This window comes from Pogona vitticeps, chromosome 2 (assembly GCF_051106095.1).
Source record: "Pogona vitticeps strain Pit_001003342236 chromosome 2, PviZW2.1, whole genome shotgun sequence".
Taxonomy (NCBI): Eukaryota; Metazoa; Chordata; class Lepidosauria; order Squamata; family Agamidae; genus Pogona; species Pogona vitticeps.
The window spans coordinates 131,843,231-131,864,136 of NC_135784.1; the positions used below are offsets into that span (position 1 = coordinate 131,843,231).

General features: G+C 43.7%; 1 protein-coding gene across 11 annotated transcripts in view; it reads left to right on the plus strand.

The window, feature by feature from the left end:
• Positions 1–20,906, plus strand: part of SEPTIN9 (septin 9) — a 268,264-nt gene that overhangs the window by 238,586 nt on the left and 8,772 nt on the right. For all 11 annotated transcript variants that reach the window (XM_020785971.3, XM_020785972.3, XM_020785975.3 and 8 more), the window contains 5 exons: positions 10,023–10,151; positions 10,404–10,485; positions 12,247–12,384; positions 18,722–18,839; positions 20,085–20,180. In XM_020785971.3, the coding sequence (XP_020641630.3) occupies positions 10,023–10,151; positions 10,404–10,485; positions 12,247–12,384; positions 18,722–18,839; positions 20,085–20,180 (563 nt within the window). The remainder of the gene's footprint in view (positions 1–10,022; positions 10,152–10,403; positions 10,486–12,246; positions 12,385–18,721; positions 18,840–20,084; positions 20,181–20,906) is intronic.

Below are 20,906 nucleotides of genomic sequence, written 5' to 3' on the forward strand. Positions count from 1 at the left end.
TGCATTCACTCACCTTTTCTATCCCAACTTTCTTCCAGTGGTCTCAAGGCAGCTATAGGATTTCCCCTTTCTTATTTAAAGTCCAGATTAACTGCAGGTGTCTTGCAGTCAAAAACTCAAGGTGACTACTAACTCAAATAAACATTTTTGTGTGAATGGGATTGCCAGAGGTCAAGAACATGGCTGTTTTAATAAACCGCTTTTGCTATTGCAATTCTGCTATTAAGCAGCACACTGATGATGAAGTGTCTGCCCTTAAAACCCATGGTCTTGTTGGCCTTTCTTATTTACCTAGATTATTTGGGATTAGAGATGGGCATGGACTGCCGGTTCAACCATTCGTACCAGTCTTTTTTTTTTTTGGCCAAACTGGTATTTAGTGCTTCCCTGCTGCACCTCCTCAGGGCATTACCTCTGAGTGGAGTAGGTGCTGTTTGGACAAAAACAAACGAACCAACAAGAACCCGTAGTTTGTGCCCATCTCTGTTTGGGATAGCTAAATAGTCCTGCTGTGGAGAAATCCCTTCAATCATTGTCTGCTGAATTCCAAAAGAATTCTGAGGAACTGCTTGAGATTTTGTGGCATGAGGAGTAATGTCTCTGCATTCTTTTCTTAGTAGCCTTCTGGACTATCTTGATTGGAAAGGAAAGGCTTTTAATAAGCATAAATGGCATTGCTCTGCTTTAATTTCTAGTTTAGTTTAAGGACGACATCCTAGGTCTTTTGAATGTGTATACGAATCACCTCTTTGTCCTCTATTCCTTGCTGAAGTTTTACAGGATGTAATCTTTGGTTGCTGCAACAACCCAGGGTTCAAGCAAGTAGCCCCATAACACTTTGTAGAGTGGCTTGTTTCTACTCCCAGGATTAGATATGACCTTGCATCTAACTATGTGCTAGATCAGAAATGGTAAAGTGCTGGGATGCGCATGGTTTATGGCCTCTGGTAGAATAAAAGCATCCCTCAGTTCCTCCCCTGTTGAAGGGCAAAGGAAGCAGTTTCTCTGTAGTCACGTTCCACCAAAGATCGGGCTGTGAGTTGCTATGGCTCATCCCTGACCTTTCCAACGGTAGAGGTGCAACCTGTGTGCAAAGAGTGTCTCCCCAATGATCCCATGTGCAGAGATCAAGCCTCCTGTTATTTTCCGTGCACGGGAACAAGATTCATTAAAGCACTTTGGAGAGTTAGAAATTTCTACCCCTCTTTGGGGGGGAAAAGAGGTATGTTTTCCAATGAGTTACTGCTTACAGCTCTGTAGTAAGGACTGTTATTGCAGAGTGTGGAGGGAGGCCTGGCTTTACACCGCAATTCACTGGAAACAAATGACAATTCATTGCTGTGTCAGATGGCCTGGCTTGAAGTTGCCTTCACTGCTTCCTAGTTGTAGAATTTAGAAGTTCTCCCTTCTGTATGGTAGTCCAGCACATGTTGGTGGGTTCTTCTCACACACACACACACACACACACACACACACACACGCGCGCGCGCGCACACACACACACACACACACACACACATCCTGGAGTCCTTCTTGTGACCTGCACGCTACCTCTGTGCTTGGCCAGCAAAAGCAAAACGACCCATTATTCAAACGATGCAATTGCAGTGACACCAAGATAGGCAGCACAACATTTTGAGGCTAGGTTGACTGCTTGCCAGCTGGAATGGTTCCTAGTGTATCAAGAATTATCTTGCAATCCCCAAACAATAGAATAGCCTGGATTTATAGCACTGCGGAGGTTCGTTTTAGGAGGCTCAGAGGCCGTCAGGTTGAGAAGAGGAGAAGAACGGAAGAATTAAAATGAACTGCCAGTCCTATGTGTAAGCCTCTGGAGGGGAGAATTTCAAATGGTCTCATTAAACATGCCAGGGATCCTAGAGCAGTTTCGTCCAGTTGGCTGCCTCCCACCTCAGAGGTGTCCCGGGGCAAACCGTTTTTTTTTCTCTCTTTTTTTTCCTTTCTTTTTTCTTTTTTACTGCAGTCTGTCTCTCCTAAACATTTTAAGAAGCTTTTGTTTTTTCCCAGGTGGGTAAAGAAAATCTTGCTTCTCATGCTTAGTAGGGAGCCTATCCAGAAGCAAACTCTGGTGCAGGGTGATTCACATAAAGCCACTCTGAGCTCTAACAATGCAGTGGGACAAAGTCCTAACAAGACATTAAGTGAACTGCAGCAGTACTTCAGAATACATTTAAAGTAGGTTGCGGGTTGTGACTGCCCTGCTGCGGACCTTCATTCCTCTGGCGCCCAAGGAATGGGAAGTCCTTGTGAATGAGTGCTTCCTCCGCAGAGACACCCAGACAATCTCCTGATTTGCTAAAACTAGTCCTGAGATTTCACCTTTTGGTCATGCTGAGTTTTCTGTGTGCTGTGTTCCCTTCCTCCAGTGGAAGGATGTACAGATACATCAGAAAGCCGTTGGAAGGAGCAGACGGGTGTTGCTGTCTTTTCCATCTTCTTTTGCCCATGGCTTGCCCTTCGGGAGGCAAGGCAGCTGGAAAGGAACAAGTCGAGCTGTTTCTATAGATCCATCTGTTTGTCAGAGCTTGGAAAAGTTATATTTTTGGGCTATAACACCCAGAATCCCCCAACCGCATGGGCAGATCTGTAGATGAAAAATGTAACTTTTCTGATGTCTACTACTTGTCAGCCAAGACCGGCCGGCTGTTCTGCAGAGATCCCTGCTCTCTGATCCTTCTAGCAGGAGTGGTCTCTCTTCTTCTCCTCTTTTTCTTCTTAAGAACAGACTTGGCAAAGCCTGCAGCCTGAAGAACATAGTGGTTAAATATTTCCTTTCTAAGAGGGAGACAAAAGGAAGCAAACCATCCCTTATTTCACATTCAGAACTACAAGAGACAACAACTTATCCTGTGGTTTTTATGGGTTTTTCGGGCTCTTTGGCCGTGTTCTGAAGGTTGTTCTTCCTAATGTTTTGCCAGTCTCTGTGGCTGGCATCTTCAGAGGACAGCACTCTGTGCTCTGGTGTAGTTGGCTAGGGAGTGCACCAGCTATGGCCTAGAATTGGTAGAAATTTAGCAGATGAATATATATGGACACATTGGAATAGTTAAGATTCGACTTTGAATGGGAATAAAAGAGCAGATTTCTGTTTTGACCTGTTCATCAACTGAATTGTACCAAAATGAATGCTTGAATGTTAAGAGTACCTTGCTTTGTCTTTCAGCTATGGCTTGGTGTCCAGCTTTTTAATAAAATCCCCAATATCCTGTAGTCCCTACAGAGCCCATATGAGATGTTTAGGAAATGAAGCATTAAGTTTAGAATTCTTCTGTCTTTCACTGTGGCTTGATGGAAGGCAGAGCCAGAAATATAGAATACATCTGTTTCTCTCTCTTTCTTTTCCCCCCCAAAGGCCCATAAAATATTAATTCTTATTCACATAGCAAGATATATACTGTATGCACAGAAGTAGAATCACGTACAACTGGGATGAATCCAGTTCAGAGTTATATTGAAATTGCTCTGTGGACAGGAATTAGTAGGCAGGCAGGCAGGCAGGCTGGCAGGTCAAATCAACAGAACTCCTCTAAATGAAATCAGCAGCATTCCCTTTGGGCCACTCAGGCCACTATTCCTTTTTCCTACTTGTGCATTTATGCTATCTGCTCTGCAGCAAATATGGAATGCAGGTACTCACACACGTACAGACACATGCGTGCACGCGCGCACACACACACACACACATGCACACAATCAAGAATGGGTCATCCAATAGGATTTCTGTAGCTTTACTAGGATTCCACTTCCTATGTTCATTTGTTTCTTGTAATTCACCAACAAGCTAAGTTGAAGTAAAGAAAAAAACATTAAAACCATTTAAAAATAGGCAATATTATAATAGCATCCTGTATTAAAAACAGTCATTAAAACATTAATATTAATAAATCCTGCTGCTCATATGGTCAACTAAATAATACTATTTAATTAAAATGCTGGCTAAACAGAACGGTCTTTGCCTGGCGCCAAAAAGCCAAAAAGTGTTAGCGCCAGGGAGATCTCTACAGGGAGGGTGTTCCAAAGTTGGTGGGCAACAGCCGAGAAGGCCCTATTTCAGCATGCCATTCCCCTCACCTCTTTCACGGATGGCACCTTCAGAAGGGCCTCCTGGCCTGATCTTAAAGGACCGGCAGGCTCGTATGGGAGAAGACAGTCCTTTAGGTAATCAGATCCTAAGCCGTTTCGGGCTTTATATGTCAAAGTAAGCACTTTGAATTGGGCCTGAGCAGCAACTGGCAGCCAGTGTAAATTTTTCAGAACCTGCGTGATATGAGTACTTGCAGCGGCACCACTGACCAGCCATGCAACCCAGTTCTGTGCCAGTTGCAGTCGTCTTCAAAGGCTGCCCCACATATAGCGCATTGCAGTAGTCCAGTCTGGTTGTTACTAGTGCATGTGTCACTGTTTCCAGGCTCTACTCATCCAGGTAAGGGCAAAGTTGGCATATTCTTTGCAGCTGTAAGAAGGCACCCCTGGACATTTCACCTGGGCTTCCAAGGTCAGAAACGGATCAAGGAGCACCCCCAAGCTGCAGACCCTGTTCTTTAGGGGGAGTGATGGCTCTGTGGCCTAAACTGCAGAAGCCTGTGCTGCAGGGTCGGAAGACCAGCAGTCATAAGATCGAATCCACGCGATGGAGTGAGCTCCTGTCGCTTTGTCCCAGCTCCTCGCCAACCTAGCAGTTCGAAAGCATGTAAATGCGAGTAGATAAATGGGTACCATCTCAGTGGGAAGGTAAAACGTTGTTCCCTAGTCACGCTGGCCACATGACAACGGAAACTGTCTTTGGACAAGCGCTGGTTCTACGGCTTGAAAAACAGGATGAGAACCACCCCCTAGAGTCGGACACGACTGGACTAAAAATGTCAAGGGGAACCTTTTCCTTTTTAACCCTGTCTAAGGCAGGGAAATGGCCCTTTAACCTGTCTGGTGGAGCACCTACAAGCAGCACTTCCGACTTGTCTGGATTAAGCCTCAGTTTATTGACCCTCATCCAGACCATTATCGAGTCCAGGCACGAGTTCAGAACGGTGACTGCCACACCTGGATTGGTAGAAAATGAGAGGTAGAGCTGGGTGTCGTCAGCATATTTCTGACTCCTCAGCCCAAACCTCCTAACGACCTCCCCCAGCAGTTTCATGTAGATATTGAACAGCATGGGGGACAGTATAGAGCCCTGAGGAACCCCATGACGCAACCGCCATGGGTCAGAGCTACTGTCCCCCAGCACCACCTTCTGGACTCGATCATCCAGGTAGGAGCGGAACCATCATAAAACAGTGCCTCCCATTCCCATCCCAGCCAATCTGTCCAGAAGGACACCATGGTCGATGGTGTCGAAAGCCGCTGAGAGGTCCAGGAGAAACAGCAGGGATGCATTCCCCCTATCTTTTTCCCGGCAAAGGTCATCAAACAGGGTGACCAAGGCAGTCTCTGTCCCATAACCCGGCCTGAAACTCAATTGAAATGGATCTACATAATCCATTTCCTCCAGGAGAGCCTGGAGCTGCTCAGCCACCACAAGTTCCAACACCTTGCCCACAAAAGGGCAAGGTGTTGCTACTGGTCGGATGTTGATCACTAGACCAGGGTCCAGATTAAGTTTTTTTAGGAGTGGGTGAATCACTGCCTCTTTAATGGGGAGGGGACCACTCCCTCTCTTAAGGAGGAGTTGATGACCTCCAGGATCCAGGTGTGAACTCCCCTGACAGATTCCTTTATTAGCCATGATGGGCAAGGGTCGAGTTGTGTGGTGGTGGCATGAACCGATCCAAGCACCCTGCCCACATCCTCGAGTTGTAACAACTGCTGGTCCTTTTATAGAACCCTAGAATAATGGAGTTGGAAGAGGCCTATAAGGCCATAGAGTCAAACCTCCCCTGGAGGAAGCCAGATCAAAGCAGATCTGACAGATGGTCGTCCAGTTTGGTCTTGAATGTCTCTGGTGTTGGAGTGCTCACCATCTTCTGAGGAAATTGGTTCCATTGTTGTACTGCTTTAACAGTTAAGAGGTTTTAGGAAGAAACAACTACGGATATCAGTTTTCATAGCAGGCATACATTCTGACATAATAAGAAAAAGATTTTATGTAGCTGGATTCGTAGTATTAGAAAGTATAAATGATTTGTTGGCTAACCATTGCAGAATGAGAAGCAAGAAAAGGAGCTCACGGGTGAGAAGACTGCAGCTTTGGATAGTATCTTCTCTGCTTAGCAACTTCACATAGGAGAATCCCATGTTCTCAGACAGTGGACCAATAGATTGCTTTAGGAACTTTCTCTATTCCTTATTCACCATTTACCTAAGAACTTGCTCAGTTCTGACCTATGCTAAGCTGGAGCTGATCCAGCAATCTGGATCCCCATCCCTAACCATGAAGGAAAACTTTGTGTGATCAGTAGAAGTATGATCTGAATGAGAATGTTTATACCAGACCTGGGCAAAGTGTGGCCCTCCAGATGTTGCTGAACTGCAAATCCGAACATTCCTCACTGTGTGGGCTAGGCCCAACTCTCCTCACACTATTGGCTGTGTGGCCTAGGAATTATGGGAGTTGCAGTTCAGCAACATCTGGAGGGCCGCATTTTGCCCACCCCTGGGCAAAATACAAATGTAAATTGAACAGATTTGTTTTCATTTTTTGATTCCTCCCCACTTGTGTTTAGCCTTTTGAGGATTCTCAAGCCCTGGCGAGAGATCTTGCCCCAGTGTGAGGGTGAGACAACAAGCACATGTTTCTCATCATGCGTGCACAGTTTGGGAAAACTAATTCTGCTGTATTTTCTGTTTGTGTGGCTAATTATACACACAGAACAAAGGGGAAAACAAGAAAGCTGGTCTCAGAAGCACAAAGAACCCATCTTCTGCTTCCACTTTTCAATGGTTCATGCAACAAAGCAAAAGTTACTCTATTTACAGAATTGTACAAAAATTGTCTTGTAAAACCAAGCGCAGCACTTATTTACTGCCCCATAGTGCTTAAAGTTCTCTCTGGGTGAAAGAAAGCTACACATTCTCCCCCCACCCCCCAGCAAGCTGGTTACTCAATATACTAATATTGGAAGGTCAGAAGGCTGAGTCAGCCTTGAACCAGTTATCTGAGCCCATTGAAATCAAACTCAGGCCATGAGCCGAATCTTCATTGCAGTACTACTGCAATTTAACCACTATGCCATGACACTTTGTCTAAATGCACCAGGTATTTTTGAGATCAACCAAAAATATTCTTACCATCTTCTGGTAATGCAGGTGGACCCTTGCTTTCTTATTTAGCACAGAAGGACAAACCAGATTGTGGTTTTCATACCTTGCTAGAAAGAAGAAACAAATTGTGGTTATATGTGAAAGGTCTAGCAGTGTTTGGTGGTGCATGCCACATATAGGCTCCTCATGAACAGGTGGTAGGGCACTGAACAAACTAAAAGCTGCGCTAGATAGTCTGATGCAGCTCAGGTTTTCTTATGTTCTTATTGGTCAAGCATTCTGAAATTTTTATGCAGAAGGTTTTCAGTTTTGATGCTAATACGTAGTAGCTATCTCGCTTTTGTGGCATATGTGACCTTTAGCCCATGCAAGCAGACTCAGTTTCCTGTGTTCCGTGTGAAACTTAACCACTCCAGAAGAGTTTATCTAAACAAGACACTCTCATACATTTCCTCATTTGAGGTTTTTGATTGAGGTTTTTAGTTTTTGTTGAATTTGGGACAGTACCCTTATTTATTTATTTATTTATTTATTTATTTATTTATTTATTTATTTATTTATTTATTTATTTATTTATTTATTTATTTATACATACCCCGCCTATCTGGCCTAATAGACCACTCTAGGCAGCTTCCAGTATAGGATAAGCAATAAAATAAAGCAAAAATTACATAAATCATACTATAACACACACAATGCAAGGATAGAGTAGAAAATAAATAAAAGAAGAGTAAACAGAAAAATCAGGTATTAGCTGGAGGGAAGGCCTGGATGTATAGCCATGTTTTTAATTGACTTTTAAAAGTGCCCTTCTTTTCCAAGGCTGCCGTTATGTTCTTGGTTTACTTCCGGATTATAAATGTATCTGTTCTTTCAAACCCACTTGAGAAAAGGCCCATGGGTAGTTTTCTCCTTTGTAGCATCTGGATTTAATATACAAATAGGGAATGTTACTGTCAACTAGAAAAAGGAAAGTGAGGTGTGAAATTTTGTTACTTAAAATCGTGAAGATGGGGGCAGTGTTTCACCACAACTGAGGAGGGAGTTCATTGCTTTCAGAAATGAGATGAGTTTCCGTTTCATACACACTATATGTATCACTCTCATAACAAACTCAGTGTCCCCATGACAACAGAAATGGGGGTGAAATAGAAAACTGTCATGTTGAACCTCAAGATTTGTTTTTAAAAAAAGTCTAAAGTGGAGTGGCAGTCACCCCCTCTCCAGAATCCATTGAGGTCTTATCTTATTTGGGGGATTGCAGAAACCAGAGGCGAGATTTTTTTTTCTACTCAGCTCCCTAAAACAGAGATGGAAGATGTGTTTCTCCCTCCACCAGGTGTTTTTGGACTAAAATTCCCATCATGCCTCACTGTTGGGTTGTGCTGCCTAGGGCAGTTGGGGGTTGCAGGATCTCAAGTTGTCCATTCCTACCTTGATAGCTTCAGTGCATTCCAGAAGATGGCACAACTGGCTGACTGGGACATCGAACAGAAACACCCATGGTTAGAAGATGAGAATGTACTGCAATATTTTGTTGCAGATTGCCATAGTTTGTCCTTCTGAAGCCTTCTTAACCAATTACATTATGACAGAACTGCCACCAGTCAGGTGAGATTGGGAGATTTAGAAGACAGGGTCTGACAGTTTGGCTGCCAGATGGGGCTCAACTAAGGAAATAGCTTGATAGGTTTTACCATAGAAATATCTGGTCAGCCAAAACTAACCCCTATATTTTCAGCAGGCTTGGAAAAGTTCCTAGCAGGGTCAAGGAGTGCTAAAAAGGGATTAGTTTTTTAGTTGGAGTTCAGTTGTTAAAAGTCTTGTCTAGAGTTCGTGCATCAGTCAGAATCCTATTGATATGTTATGCTGTGGATCTCTGGTAACATCATTATTCTCAGTCATACTGTGGCCATTTCAGGGGAATAAAAAACTTCCTGTCCTTCTGTACCAGGTTCCTGGGATCCCTAGGGATATCTTTCATACCTGAAAGTTCAGAAACCAGTGGCAGCAATTTTCCAGCTTTAAATCACTCCTTACCCCATTTCACGGCTCCTGAAGGCATTCTAGGACGTATCTGTGACACAACGTGCATCAACAGGATTCCAGCCATAGAATAAGTAAACATATTGTAAAATAGGCATTCTACTTCAGCAGAACGTCACCTCTCACTGAGAGTATTGAAAATAAATTATAGTTTTGGTATCTCCTTCACTGCGCATTTGAACCCAAGTCAAGGGACAAATGTTTTAAACTTTGAAGGAATCCTATACATATTAAATGTCATCAATTCTGGGTTAAGGTATATGTGAACAGCAACATAAACTGTTGTTGTTTTATCACAATAAACACAGTGAGCGTATCAAGCTTTGGTTATTCCTGTCTCAGCCATATTACCAATTTCCCATCTTCAGTGAGGGAGGGTCACATAGGTTCCCCCTGCAAAAATTCTGTAAAAACAAAGACAGTATCCATTAGAAAACACAGAACTTGGGGAAGTACTTCTTTGAACTGTCACTTCCATATGAATCCTTAGTCCCACTTACAGTTTAGATATCTTGTAACCAGCATCAGACCAAAAAGCTTCTTCATTACTTAGGATCACGAGAGGTGCTCTTTGTCAACAACAAAATTAACACTCACTCTAATTGAGGACCAAACTTAGCCATTAGTGTGTTTTTAATCAAATGGCATCTGGACACAGTTTGCATGTGCACATGCTGTAGTGTCTAGCTGTTGAGTGATTTTGGTTGTGTAACAAAAGAGTTTTCTGATAACTGTTGTCTCTTGTTGCCTTTCAGGTCAGAGTGGATTGGGAAAATCTACTCTAATCAATACCCTCTTTAAATCCAAGATCAGCCGCAAATCTGTGCAGCCAAGTTCCGAAGAGCGGATCCCCAAGACAATTGAGATCAAGTCCATTACACACGGTGAGCCTTACAAAGAAATCATGGGGTTGCTTTCCTCTGGGTGTCAACAAGTGGGGAAATGGTGGTTTTTAGGACCAGGCCTACTGGAGAGAAGGCCATTCTATTTTTGGCTCACTAGGACAGCAAGTTTTGGTAATTGTTAGATTTATCTCCGCAGGTCTCTTACTGCAGGCGCATTTAGGGAGGAATTTTGTTCATGCCATTCATCTGAGAGTGGCAGACTTTAATCATCTTTGTCATGCTTTGTTTCAGATATTGAGGAGAAGGGGGTTCGTATGAAGCTGACTGTTATTGACACCCCAGGGTTTGGAGACCACATCAACAATGAGAATTGGTGAGGGGGACATCAAATGGGAAAGCCAGAAGGTTGTTGTTTGTGGAGAGGCTGAAGAGTGGGGTGTGATATGGTGGGGCAGAGAAGCTCTTTATCAGGTCATATGGAGCAGGCAGTGTTGTTGGGGGGGGGGGGAGTAGGAATGTGGTGCACCATCTCAGCCCAGTGGTTCCTAACCAGTAGGTCCTTATATGTTGTCAGATGTCTCCTCCCATAAGCCCCAGTCAGATTGGCCACTGGGCAGGGATTCTAAGAGTTATCCTCCTGCAACCTCTGGGCACCCCTTGAATTGGGAAGCCCTGTTTTACATTATAGGCTGCTATTGTTTTTTGGTTGAACTGATTGAGAGAGTCTCCCTCTTTTAACAGATTTTTATACTTCTTGATTACCCTGTAGCGAAGGGTAAGAAAAAAGGGTGCTGTTTTATGAACTGTCAATATTTGTATTGTTTTACGATCTAATGATATTCAGGGTTAGGATAAGGGGTTGAGAAGGAGATTCATCTATAACACAAAAGCAGACGCTGATGGGTAGAAATGCATCCGGAGGGCATCTGATCCAAAGGAAGCTGCTAAGACAAATTAGAAAAGAGTCACGTGCAATCGGTGTACATCCCACAGGTAGGGAAGGGGAAGTGTAATGGACCTCTGTTTACTATCCTTGGAGTGAGGGTTCTCAAAACTGCATCAGGCTACAGATCCAACAGAACAATAACGGAGCCTCTCCCCAAGTGCAACAACTACCAATCAGCTTCAGATCTCATTCTTGTCCTTAACTCAATAGCAGAATAAGGTGGTGGCAGAGGTGTGGGACAGGAAGACCAGAAGGTGAGAGGTCCTGAACAGACTGGAAATGAATCAAGTATAGGTTGGATGTTCCCATACTACAGCAGTCCTCGTGCAGACATTTGTTTGTACAAGGGGTCTGAATGATAACAGATGTTGGAGAAGTTCGGTATGGAGGTCCTGGGCTGTGTGTCAAGGAAAGACAAGCTGTTCAGTCTGCTTGCTGATCCGTTAAGCTAGATATTCAGCTGAATGACACCAGAGAGGGAACTGTTGCTTCTTGAGGAAACTTGACTAAGACCTAAGTATGGTAAAGATGGTGAATTGGCTAATGATGTGATAATATTCTGTATTGTACATCTAAAGCAGACTGGTTTGCAAATTAAGTCTTGAATTAATAAGATGTGTGAATTAGCTATAATACAAATTAAGCTTTAGTCAAAATATGCAGCCCCTCTTATGCTGCCTTTGCAGTATGAGCAAACCAGCAAGTCTACAGTTAACCATAATATTCCTTTTCTTCCAAAACTGGAAACTAAAGTTGCCAGCTTCAGAAAAAGCCATAATATTAAGCCTTGGTTTGATGTTGATGTAACATCATGACTTGTTCTGGAGAGGATATCGATACATTTCCAGTTCAGATTAAAGAGGAGCTTTGATTAACTAGGAACTTCCTAGAGTGGCTTGTCTAAAGGTTTTATATGCCTGAGGGAAAAGTTTGTTTTTATATGTTCATCAAAACTTAGTCTATGAAGAGTTCCAGAAGAATCCATACAAACTGATTAGCTTCAGAATAATACCAGGTGACTGCAAGGTAATGTGTATTCAAAATAAAACCAGTATTATCTGCAAGGTAATGATCATTTAAAAGTTGCTGGGCATGTGCGGGGAAAGGAGGAAAAAAAAGAATATTTTCTGACAAGTTCGCAATAGGTCAAGCTTTTCCTTTTACACATTTACCTTTTTCTTTGCTCAGTTGGCAACCCATTATGAAGTTCATCAATGACCAGTATGAAAAATATCTCCAGGAAGAGCTCAATATTAACCGTAAGAAGCGGATACCAGACACCAGAGTCCACTGCTGTATATATTTCATTCCTGCCACTGGGCACTCGTACGTATCCTCTCCTGGACTGCATTGTTGGGGGGGGGGTTGGGGGGAAGGGTATTCTGTAGGGGAGCAAAGCAGATAAATGTTTGTTCCTATATTCTAGGAATTTGCTTGTTTTCAGCTGCCTCCGCCATTTTGTTAGTTCTTTTTAGTGCTGCATTCTCATGAATGGGTCCCCCATGAAAGTTTTTAATTTGAACACATATCATAACTGGGTTACTAAGACTAAGTTCAAGTTTCCATTCACCCAAAAGACCACCAGATGATCTTAGGTCGGCTACTATCAGATATAAGCACCAAAAAGAGAGAGAGATAATCTTACAAATATTTATACAGATACAAAGACAGAATATAGATATAAATATAGAGGTAAATGAATTTACCAAGATGAATTTGACCAAACTCCGGGAGGCAGTGGAAGACAGGAGGGCCTGGCGTGCTCTGGTCCATGGGGTCACGAAGAGTCGGACACGACTTAACGACTAAACAACAAATAGAGCTAAATATATATATTTGTTGTAATGCAATGTCAAGTTACTTCTGACATATGGTGACTCTGTGAATGAGTGACTACTCAACGGTCCTATCTTTAACAGCCCTGTTTAGATCTTGCACACTCAAGGCAGTGGCTTCCTTTATTGTATTAATCCAGCCCATGTTAAGACTTCCTCTTTTCCTGCTAACGTTCACTTTCCCCAGCTTAGGCAAACATATTATAAAGGAAATATCAGAGGAGCTGGATGTGTTGGATCAGAGAGAGAAAGAATTAAGTTTCTGTTAGCATTTTCAGATGCCCTCCCCTGCACCCCTTTTCTGCTAGAATCCAGCCTCACTGCTGATTTCCAGCTGCTTGGGAACCCAGAAGGTGATAGGTTTCTGTTTCTCACGTACAGACTGTGGGACTAAGACCTCCTAATGACGCCCTGCAGTTTCCTTCTCACCCCGCTGCTTGCAGGGTCGTTGGTGCCTAGAAGTCTGCCGCGAGTATTCCCTTTCTCCCAGAAACATATGTTTCCAATAGAATAAATGGTTTTGAAGCTACGAGGCACTTTCATGTCCTTGGAGTTGCCTTTGGCTACAAGTGGCGCGATGCCCCTGCCGGGAGACGGAACCAGGTGTTCCCCTGACTCATGCCATAGGCAGCTTGTTCTGGGGCTTTTGGTTTCCTATCCTGATGTCAGCGCAGATCTGTTTTTTATTTTTCTTCCCAGGTGAGGATACAGATATACAGGTAGGGGAGACATAGCCAACTGGCCTTTCTGAAGACACCAGTTGCAGCTTTGCAGGCAGATTGTTGGGGGGGTGTCTCAGTGAGAAGCATGAGGAGGCCCTTCCTTTTTGGAAAAAAAAGGCATGCACTTCTAATGGTTAGGGCTGCACTGGGTATCCTGTCTTATCCTGTCCCTTCCGTCAGTAGCAGCACAATTTGGTGGTAGTCAGATGCTGTAAGCATGGCTACTCCTTCCTGCCACAATGTTTTCCATTTATCCTAATAAGGCTTCTTTGCTTTTCTTTAACACATCTGCATCATTAGCAGGGATTATGGTCTGATAGCCAATCGGCAGGTTATGGGCACAAGGAGCAGGAAAGGCTCAGCCTGTGTGTTTTCAGGCCTTCTGTCTTGGCCTTTCTTCTTCCTCCACCACCCCATGCAGCTCCAAGGGCTACTGATTTTGCCTTTGTGTACACATTGAAGCTGGATAGTTACCCCAGTAGTGCTCCCGGAGGCTCTGGCAAAAGGTGTCTGAGTTGCATTGGCTTTACTGTGCACAAGCTTTTTTTTTCTGTCTGGGGCATTCCTGAAACTACTGCCTGGGCCATGATGGTTTCTTCCCCCTCTTTGGAAAGAATGCTTGAGAGCCAGACTGGGAAATCTTCTGGCTTACCACCCCTTCTATGGATGTTTGCTTCTCATAAAGATGTGTGACTCTGTGCAGTTCTCATTAGAATTAGAAGGGAACTAGTGTGTCTTTGTGTTTTTCCATGCACACATGAAGATAGCATTTTTAATTTCCCTCGTTCCCAGTATGACACTTGGTTTAGTCTGGTCATTGTGTTCAGCTGTTCTCTTAATGGGCACGTCACTCTCGTGCAACCAAATCCACATTTCATTTCCAGGCTCTTCTCTACTGGGTGTCTGGGATGCTCCTGTAGGGATTACTTGTTAGACTGTGACGCCTGGTGTCAAACCATGGATCTCTGGGCTGCAGCCTGGACTGTGAGCTGTGCATGTTTCTTAGTTTAAAAGGTATATATCGCCATGGTTGCACTGCATTGCATAGAATCAAGGGACCAGATGGAGATTGCACAGGGATTCAAGGTTCAGAAACGGGGGGGGGGGGGGGGAGACAAGGCTTCTAGCTCTCTGGCTTGTTCAGAGAATTATGAAAATATTTGAACACTGATTTGTTACAATGTACATAAACTAAAAGGGATACAGTATTCATGGGACATTCATGTAGAAAACCACTACAGTACAGAGGAGAGGGCAGACTTTTCAATGGGTAAAAGGGGCACAGGTTTTTGCAAACACACAAACTCCCGAATGCCAATAATCTCCAAACATGTTGTAGGCTTTTCCTAATTAAGCCACCCATGGGCCTTGGCAGTCTTCCTCTGCAGCACATGTGGTTTTCACATACCGCCTGCATTAGCATATTATACATCAAGCTTCAGTCCCTTTGGGACACAGACACCAGCTTGAAATGAGCACTGCTTTCTGGGCTGATAGAATTTGGATTAAATTCAATTTGGCTGAAGTCTCTCTCCACCCCCTATCCCGTAGTTATAAATATTTATCATATATGGAGCCAGGCAAGAATGGAAAAACTCCAAGCTTTTGAATCCCGTGTTCCAGTTTGTAAGCCAGCACTATTGTTCTGTCTCATTATAGCCCCAGTTCGATGGTGGGTTCCTTGCTTGCTTCTGAGATAGAATTCGCTATAGGGATTTTTGAGAGGTTCTAGCATTTCAACTGTTTTGAATGTAGAACTTTGTGTAAGTCATTTAATAACATGTAGGAGAGCCATGCTTCTTTCTTTCAGAATGGACCATGCATTTAAGCAGCTTGATGTCCTGTGCCTTTTTACCCAAGAGTCCACATTCATGTTTTAAAATACAGTGGTGGCCCGCATAACGGGCGCCCCGTTTAACGACGAATCCGCATAGCGATGGTTTTTTTGCGATCACATTGCAATGTTTTAAATGGTAAAACATCGCTTTGCAATGATCGGTAAGCTGTTTCGCTTACCGATTTTCACATAGTGATGTTTTCCTAACAGCTGATCGGCGGTTCCAAAATAGCCGCCAGGTAAAAAAAATGGCCGCCCACAGTGTTTTCGCACCCATTCCTTGCTTACCGGGCAGCGAAAATGGCGGCCGTATGAAGGATTTTTGCAGAACGGTGAGTTTTTTGCCCATAGGAACGCATTAAACATGTTTTAATGCATTCCTATCGGCTTTTTTGTTCCACATAGCGACAAATCCATATAGCGACGATTTTTTCCGGAACGGATTATCATCACTATGTGGGGCACCACTGTACGAATATATGCTGGGGATGCAGAAGAAGGCTAGCCAAGCTGGTAGCAAGCAGATTTTTACCACTCTGTAAACTAACTGTCAGACATTCTGACACCTGGGAAATTGTCCCTTCTGACAAAATAGAGACTACGGATTAGGATACTTCCTGAATTCATGAGCTTGCTTTCTGTATTCATACTACTGAGAGAGAAGAGAGTGCCATTAGCTGAGCCGACTTTGCAAAACTGAGTTTGAATTTGCAAAACTATTGAAAAAGGCAAACTCTCCTCTACCTACCTAGCCATCCTGCCACTGCTACTCAGCTTGTCTAGTAATCTTGTTTTTTTCTGCTAGCAGTCTTTTCTCTGTTGGCAAAGTGTGTCTGTCCACGTGCAAAGCTTTTGCAGACAGAAATCTATAAAAAGGTAAATTAATCAGTCAACATTTCCAGCAATTTTGTAGCCAAGCAGTTTTCCCCCCTGTGCCTGGAATGTATCCCTTTGCCGAGCCGAGCCTGAGTTGATGTAGGCTACGGATTCATTGAGTCCTAAATAGCTTGCTGAACACAGAGCAGAATAAAAGGTCTTTGGGGCCGTGAAACTGCCTAGCTGGCCCTTCCCAAATGTTTTCGTTTTGTGGGTCATTGGTATGGAATGGCTACTCCCTATAAACTGCCAGACCTAGCCAAGATAGTTTTGAAAGGGGGGTTGGGGGAGGGGGAATGCACTTTTGGTCTGCTAAGCATTTGGCATTGTATTTGTTGGCAAAAGCAGTCCCTAATTAGGAAGGCTTCTGAGCTGGAATTCGTGGGCCTTCTGGGTTTTTAAGCTGATGTCTGCACAATAAGAATGCTTCACATATGTTCATTCACCTTAACTGGGATTAACACCCCCACAAGGAAAGGATATATGTAATGTGCATATTTGTCATACATGACAGATGTACATGTGGATACATGATGTAGCCATATTTTGGCATAGGATGAGGAAAGTAACCCTTTGCCTATGTTGCAGTGATAAACGTTAGTCTTCGTACTCTGTGAATGCACACAAATGGGTTATCCTGCGCCTACGCAGGAACGTCCGGAGATTCTAGAGCAGTATATAGCAAAATGCTAACATGAGCATCAGAGAGTACTTAATGTGTACATCACATTTCTATCCAGCACTTTCTCCAAAGACCTTAAGGTGGCATAAAGGGATTTGCCCCTATTTTATCCCTTGCTCCAACGTGAACCAGGAGTTGAACCCAGGATTCACTAAAGTCCCAGTAATTCTCAATCCACTACACACACAGAGAGAGAGAGAGAGAAAGGGAGAGACAGACAGAGAGAGAGAGAGAGAGAGAGAGAGATGTGAGATTTAACAAGAAGAGCAAAACCATCTGTGTTCTGAGGCTTAGGGTCAAACTAGGCTGAGAATGCCATTAATGTCACTAGCCATGGCATGGATAGCTTTCAGAAAGTGGGGGGGGGGGGGAGGGATGAAGCAAGTGTGCTCCTCTTCTCTAGATCAAGACATTGGGAAAGGGACAATAGGAGACATCAAGCATTTGTTCTTCACTGTTGATCAGACTTTCTTGCCTGCTATTTGCCCTGGGAGTGGTTTCCATTGGAATGAATGGAGCACAGAAAAATGCTTAATATGTCCCTAGTCTCTTAGGGAGTGATCTGGGTCATGTGTCGGAGAGGGAAACTGACTTTTTACCTTTTTTAAGCCAGTGGTGTGAATGGCATCTCATTCACTTCGACCTTTGTTCAGTCCGTGACCAGAAAATCCCGTGGTTACCCAGATGAATATGGAGGCACTGTTTTGCTTTCACTTGCTCCTGTTTTCCTTCTTCTATGTATTAAAATTGGCACAGAAAAATCATAGCAGTTTGCTGTGGTTTCTTCAATTGATCCCATCCACACGTACCACAGGGAATGCCAGCTTATGACATGGGCCTTGCCAATGGCGGAGGAAATGAGATCTGATGGTACCCCCAGGCCACAAGGCATGTCAACATGGCCAATTCTGGACACCACACTTCAAGAAGGATGCTAACAAATTGGAACAAGTTCAGAGGAGGGCGACAAGGATGATCAGGAGGCAGGAAACCAAGCCTTATGAGGAAAGACGGAAAGAACTGGGCCTGTTTAGCCTTGAAAAAAGAAGCCTGAGGGGTGATAAGATAGCACTTTTCAAATATTTGAAAGGCTGTCATACAGAGGAAGGGCAGGATCTGTTCTCCATCATCTCTGAGTGCAAGGCACGCAACAATGGGCTCAAGTTAAAGGAAGCCCATTTGAATATCAGGAAAAACTTCCTAACTGTTAGAGCAGTACAACAGTGGAACCAGTTACCTCAGGAGTTGGTGAGTGCTCCAACACTGGAGGCATTCAAGAAAAATGTGGATAATCACCTGGCAGATATGCTTTGATTGTATTCCTGCGTTGAGCAGGGGTTTGGACTTGATGGCCTTGTAGGCCCCTTCCAACTTCACTTTTCTATGATTCTATGGCTGCAGCTGCCATGCTGCATGGCAGATGAAGTGATCAACTATTGGTCCCAGCCGTTACAGGATCAATAGTTGTCCCATGCAGATCCCATTGATGACAGAAGTAGAAGATCTCTAGAAGATGGAACAGAGTCAGTTGCGCCTGCATTCATGTTCATATTCTGCTTTTTTTAAATTTCAGTTGGGAGCTTGCAAACGTAGCATGAAGGTTGTGCTTCCTTGTGACATTTTGTGTTGTCTTTAAATGTTTCCAGCCAGCAAAGGAGCGGTGGGTAGATGCTTCATCCTTTCTGGTCTTCTTTCTCTCTCCTGTTTCTAGCCTCCGGCCACTGGACATTGAATTCATGAGACGTCTGAGCAAAGTGGTCAACATTGTGCCTGTCATTGCCAAAGCAGACACGTTAACGCTGGAAGAGAGGGACTACTTCAAACAAAGGGTAAGGGACTGATGAGGAGGATGCTTCCTTCTCTGACCTTTCTAGGGAGGAGTTCTCCTTCAGCTGCTTCCCCTAAACAGCTCTTTGAAACCGGTTCACTGGCCAAGAGCCCAGCACATTCCTTGGGCTGCAGCTCAGAGCAATCTTGCATGGTGAGAGGAAAGGCCTTCATTGATCTCCAGGCCACTGAATGTGTTTCTCTTGGCTAGCCACCCCTTCAGGAAGGGAGAATAAATTGAATTTCCCATCTTGATTCTTATTTCTTTCGCAGATCTTTCTCCAGGTAGATTTTTAAAACAGACCCTCCCTTGACATTGCTCTGGAAAGGAAGATAGTGGCTGAGAGCCAGTTGTAAGTCACAACCAGAGTGGGCTGATTGAATCTGTATGGATTTGGTGAGTCTGCTCCTCCATAAGTTCCATTGATTCAGTGGATCTACTCTAGTTGTGACTTCATAGTGGATTTCAGCCCATGCGTTTAACACAGGAACATTCTGGACTCCACACTTTCTGCCCATTGCTTTTTGCCACCTAACTTTTAACACCCTAGTTTGCCTTGCTAATTGCAGTGGTGTTTGTTTTGCTCCTTTCCCCTGCTGTTGTTGCCCACCAATGCTATTTCTCATTGTTCCTCTTTGACACAGTAGTTGAAGACGAACTATTGTCTTTTCTTCTTGCCAGAAAGCAAAACAAACACATGTGATGATTTCTGACCCTTGATGCCCTTGAATCACGAGGCAGTAGGGGAAAATGGCTGGGCAAACTCTGTGTGAAGCTGCATTAAACGGCATGGATCCGTTAGATGATCAAAGCAAACCCTCAAAGGTTGTCACTGCATAGTAATGTACTGTATTTACTGTGTAATATGTGTCTAGTCAAAGGTCCTCAGCAGTCATGCTTGTTTGTTTATTTTACCGGATGTAGCCTTCCTTCCTTTGAACTCAAGCCACTGCCCCTAGGTTTCCCAGGCACCCTGCCGTCCAGACACAGAACAGACTTGTCCTAGGACCCATGGTGGGTGAGGAGGAAATGGGGCCCCATGCAAACTTTGCTGGTCCAGACTGAGCAGTCCTGGGACAACTCTTTCAATCAGAGATTGGTTGATTGGTTTATTTATTTATTTATTCATTCATTCATTCATTCATTCATTCATTCATTCATTCATTCATTCATTCATTCATTCATTCATTTATTAATTAAAACATTTCCATCTAATTCCCTGGATTCTTACTTTTTATTTTCTTAGATCACAGCAGATCTCCTTGCCAATGGCATTGACGTGTACCCGCAGAAACAGTTTGATGAAGACTCTGAAGATCGGCTCATAAATGAAAAGTTTAGAGTAAGTGGGTAGATCTTTTGTTTTGCCTTTTTTGCTCATGTTTGGCCTGAAGTGCTGAAAAGCACTTTTTCCCCATTATATTTACTATTTTTGCTGGCTTTAGAAATGCATTCTCTGAGTAGGGCTAGCCATTAGGCAGATTAAGGCAGCTTCGTTAAGCAACAGGTGCTGGGGGGACCAGGCATGGGTACCCAGGTCATGGGGGACAAAGCTGTATGTGTCACATGACTTGTCTTTGACCCTACACCAACTTCCTGTCATCAGGTTAGCACCTTATGGAGAACGCGTCTCTGTTGCCAGATTCAAATGCCAGACTAGTTGGATTCTACATGTGGAAAAGGGGTGTGTGCACATATGTCTTTCACCTCAGCTGGTAAAATGTCTATAAACAGCGTGCAAAATAAATTATGAAGTGAAATGAAAACAATCCTAATGATACTGGCTTAAGGTTGACCTAACTTGCTGTGGCTAATTGGCAGTGTGCTGAGATGCATCTCAGTTGCCTACCTGGTCCCTTTCCCCTTTGTGCAATGGAGACGCCTCATTAATTAGCCACTGTTAACCGTGACATGTCATATTATCTTGCACAAACAACTACAGGAGTAATTAGTAGTAAAACTCGAATCTAATAGTGAAATTCAAATCTAACAAAAAAAAAAATCTGGATGGTAGCTGCCTGTTTATGGGATGCTCCCCCCTGAGCCACCTCTCATTTCCAGAACCAGC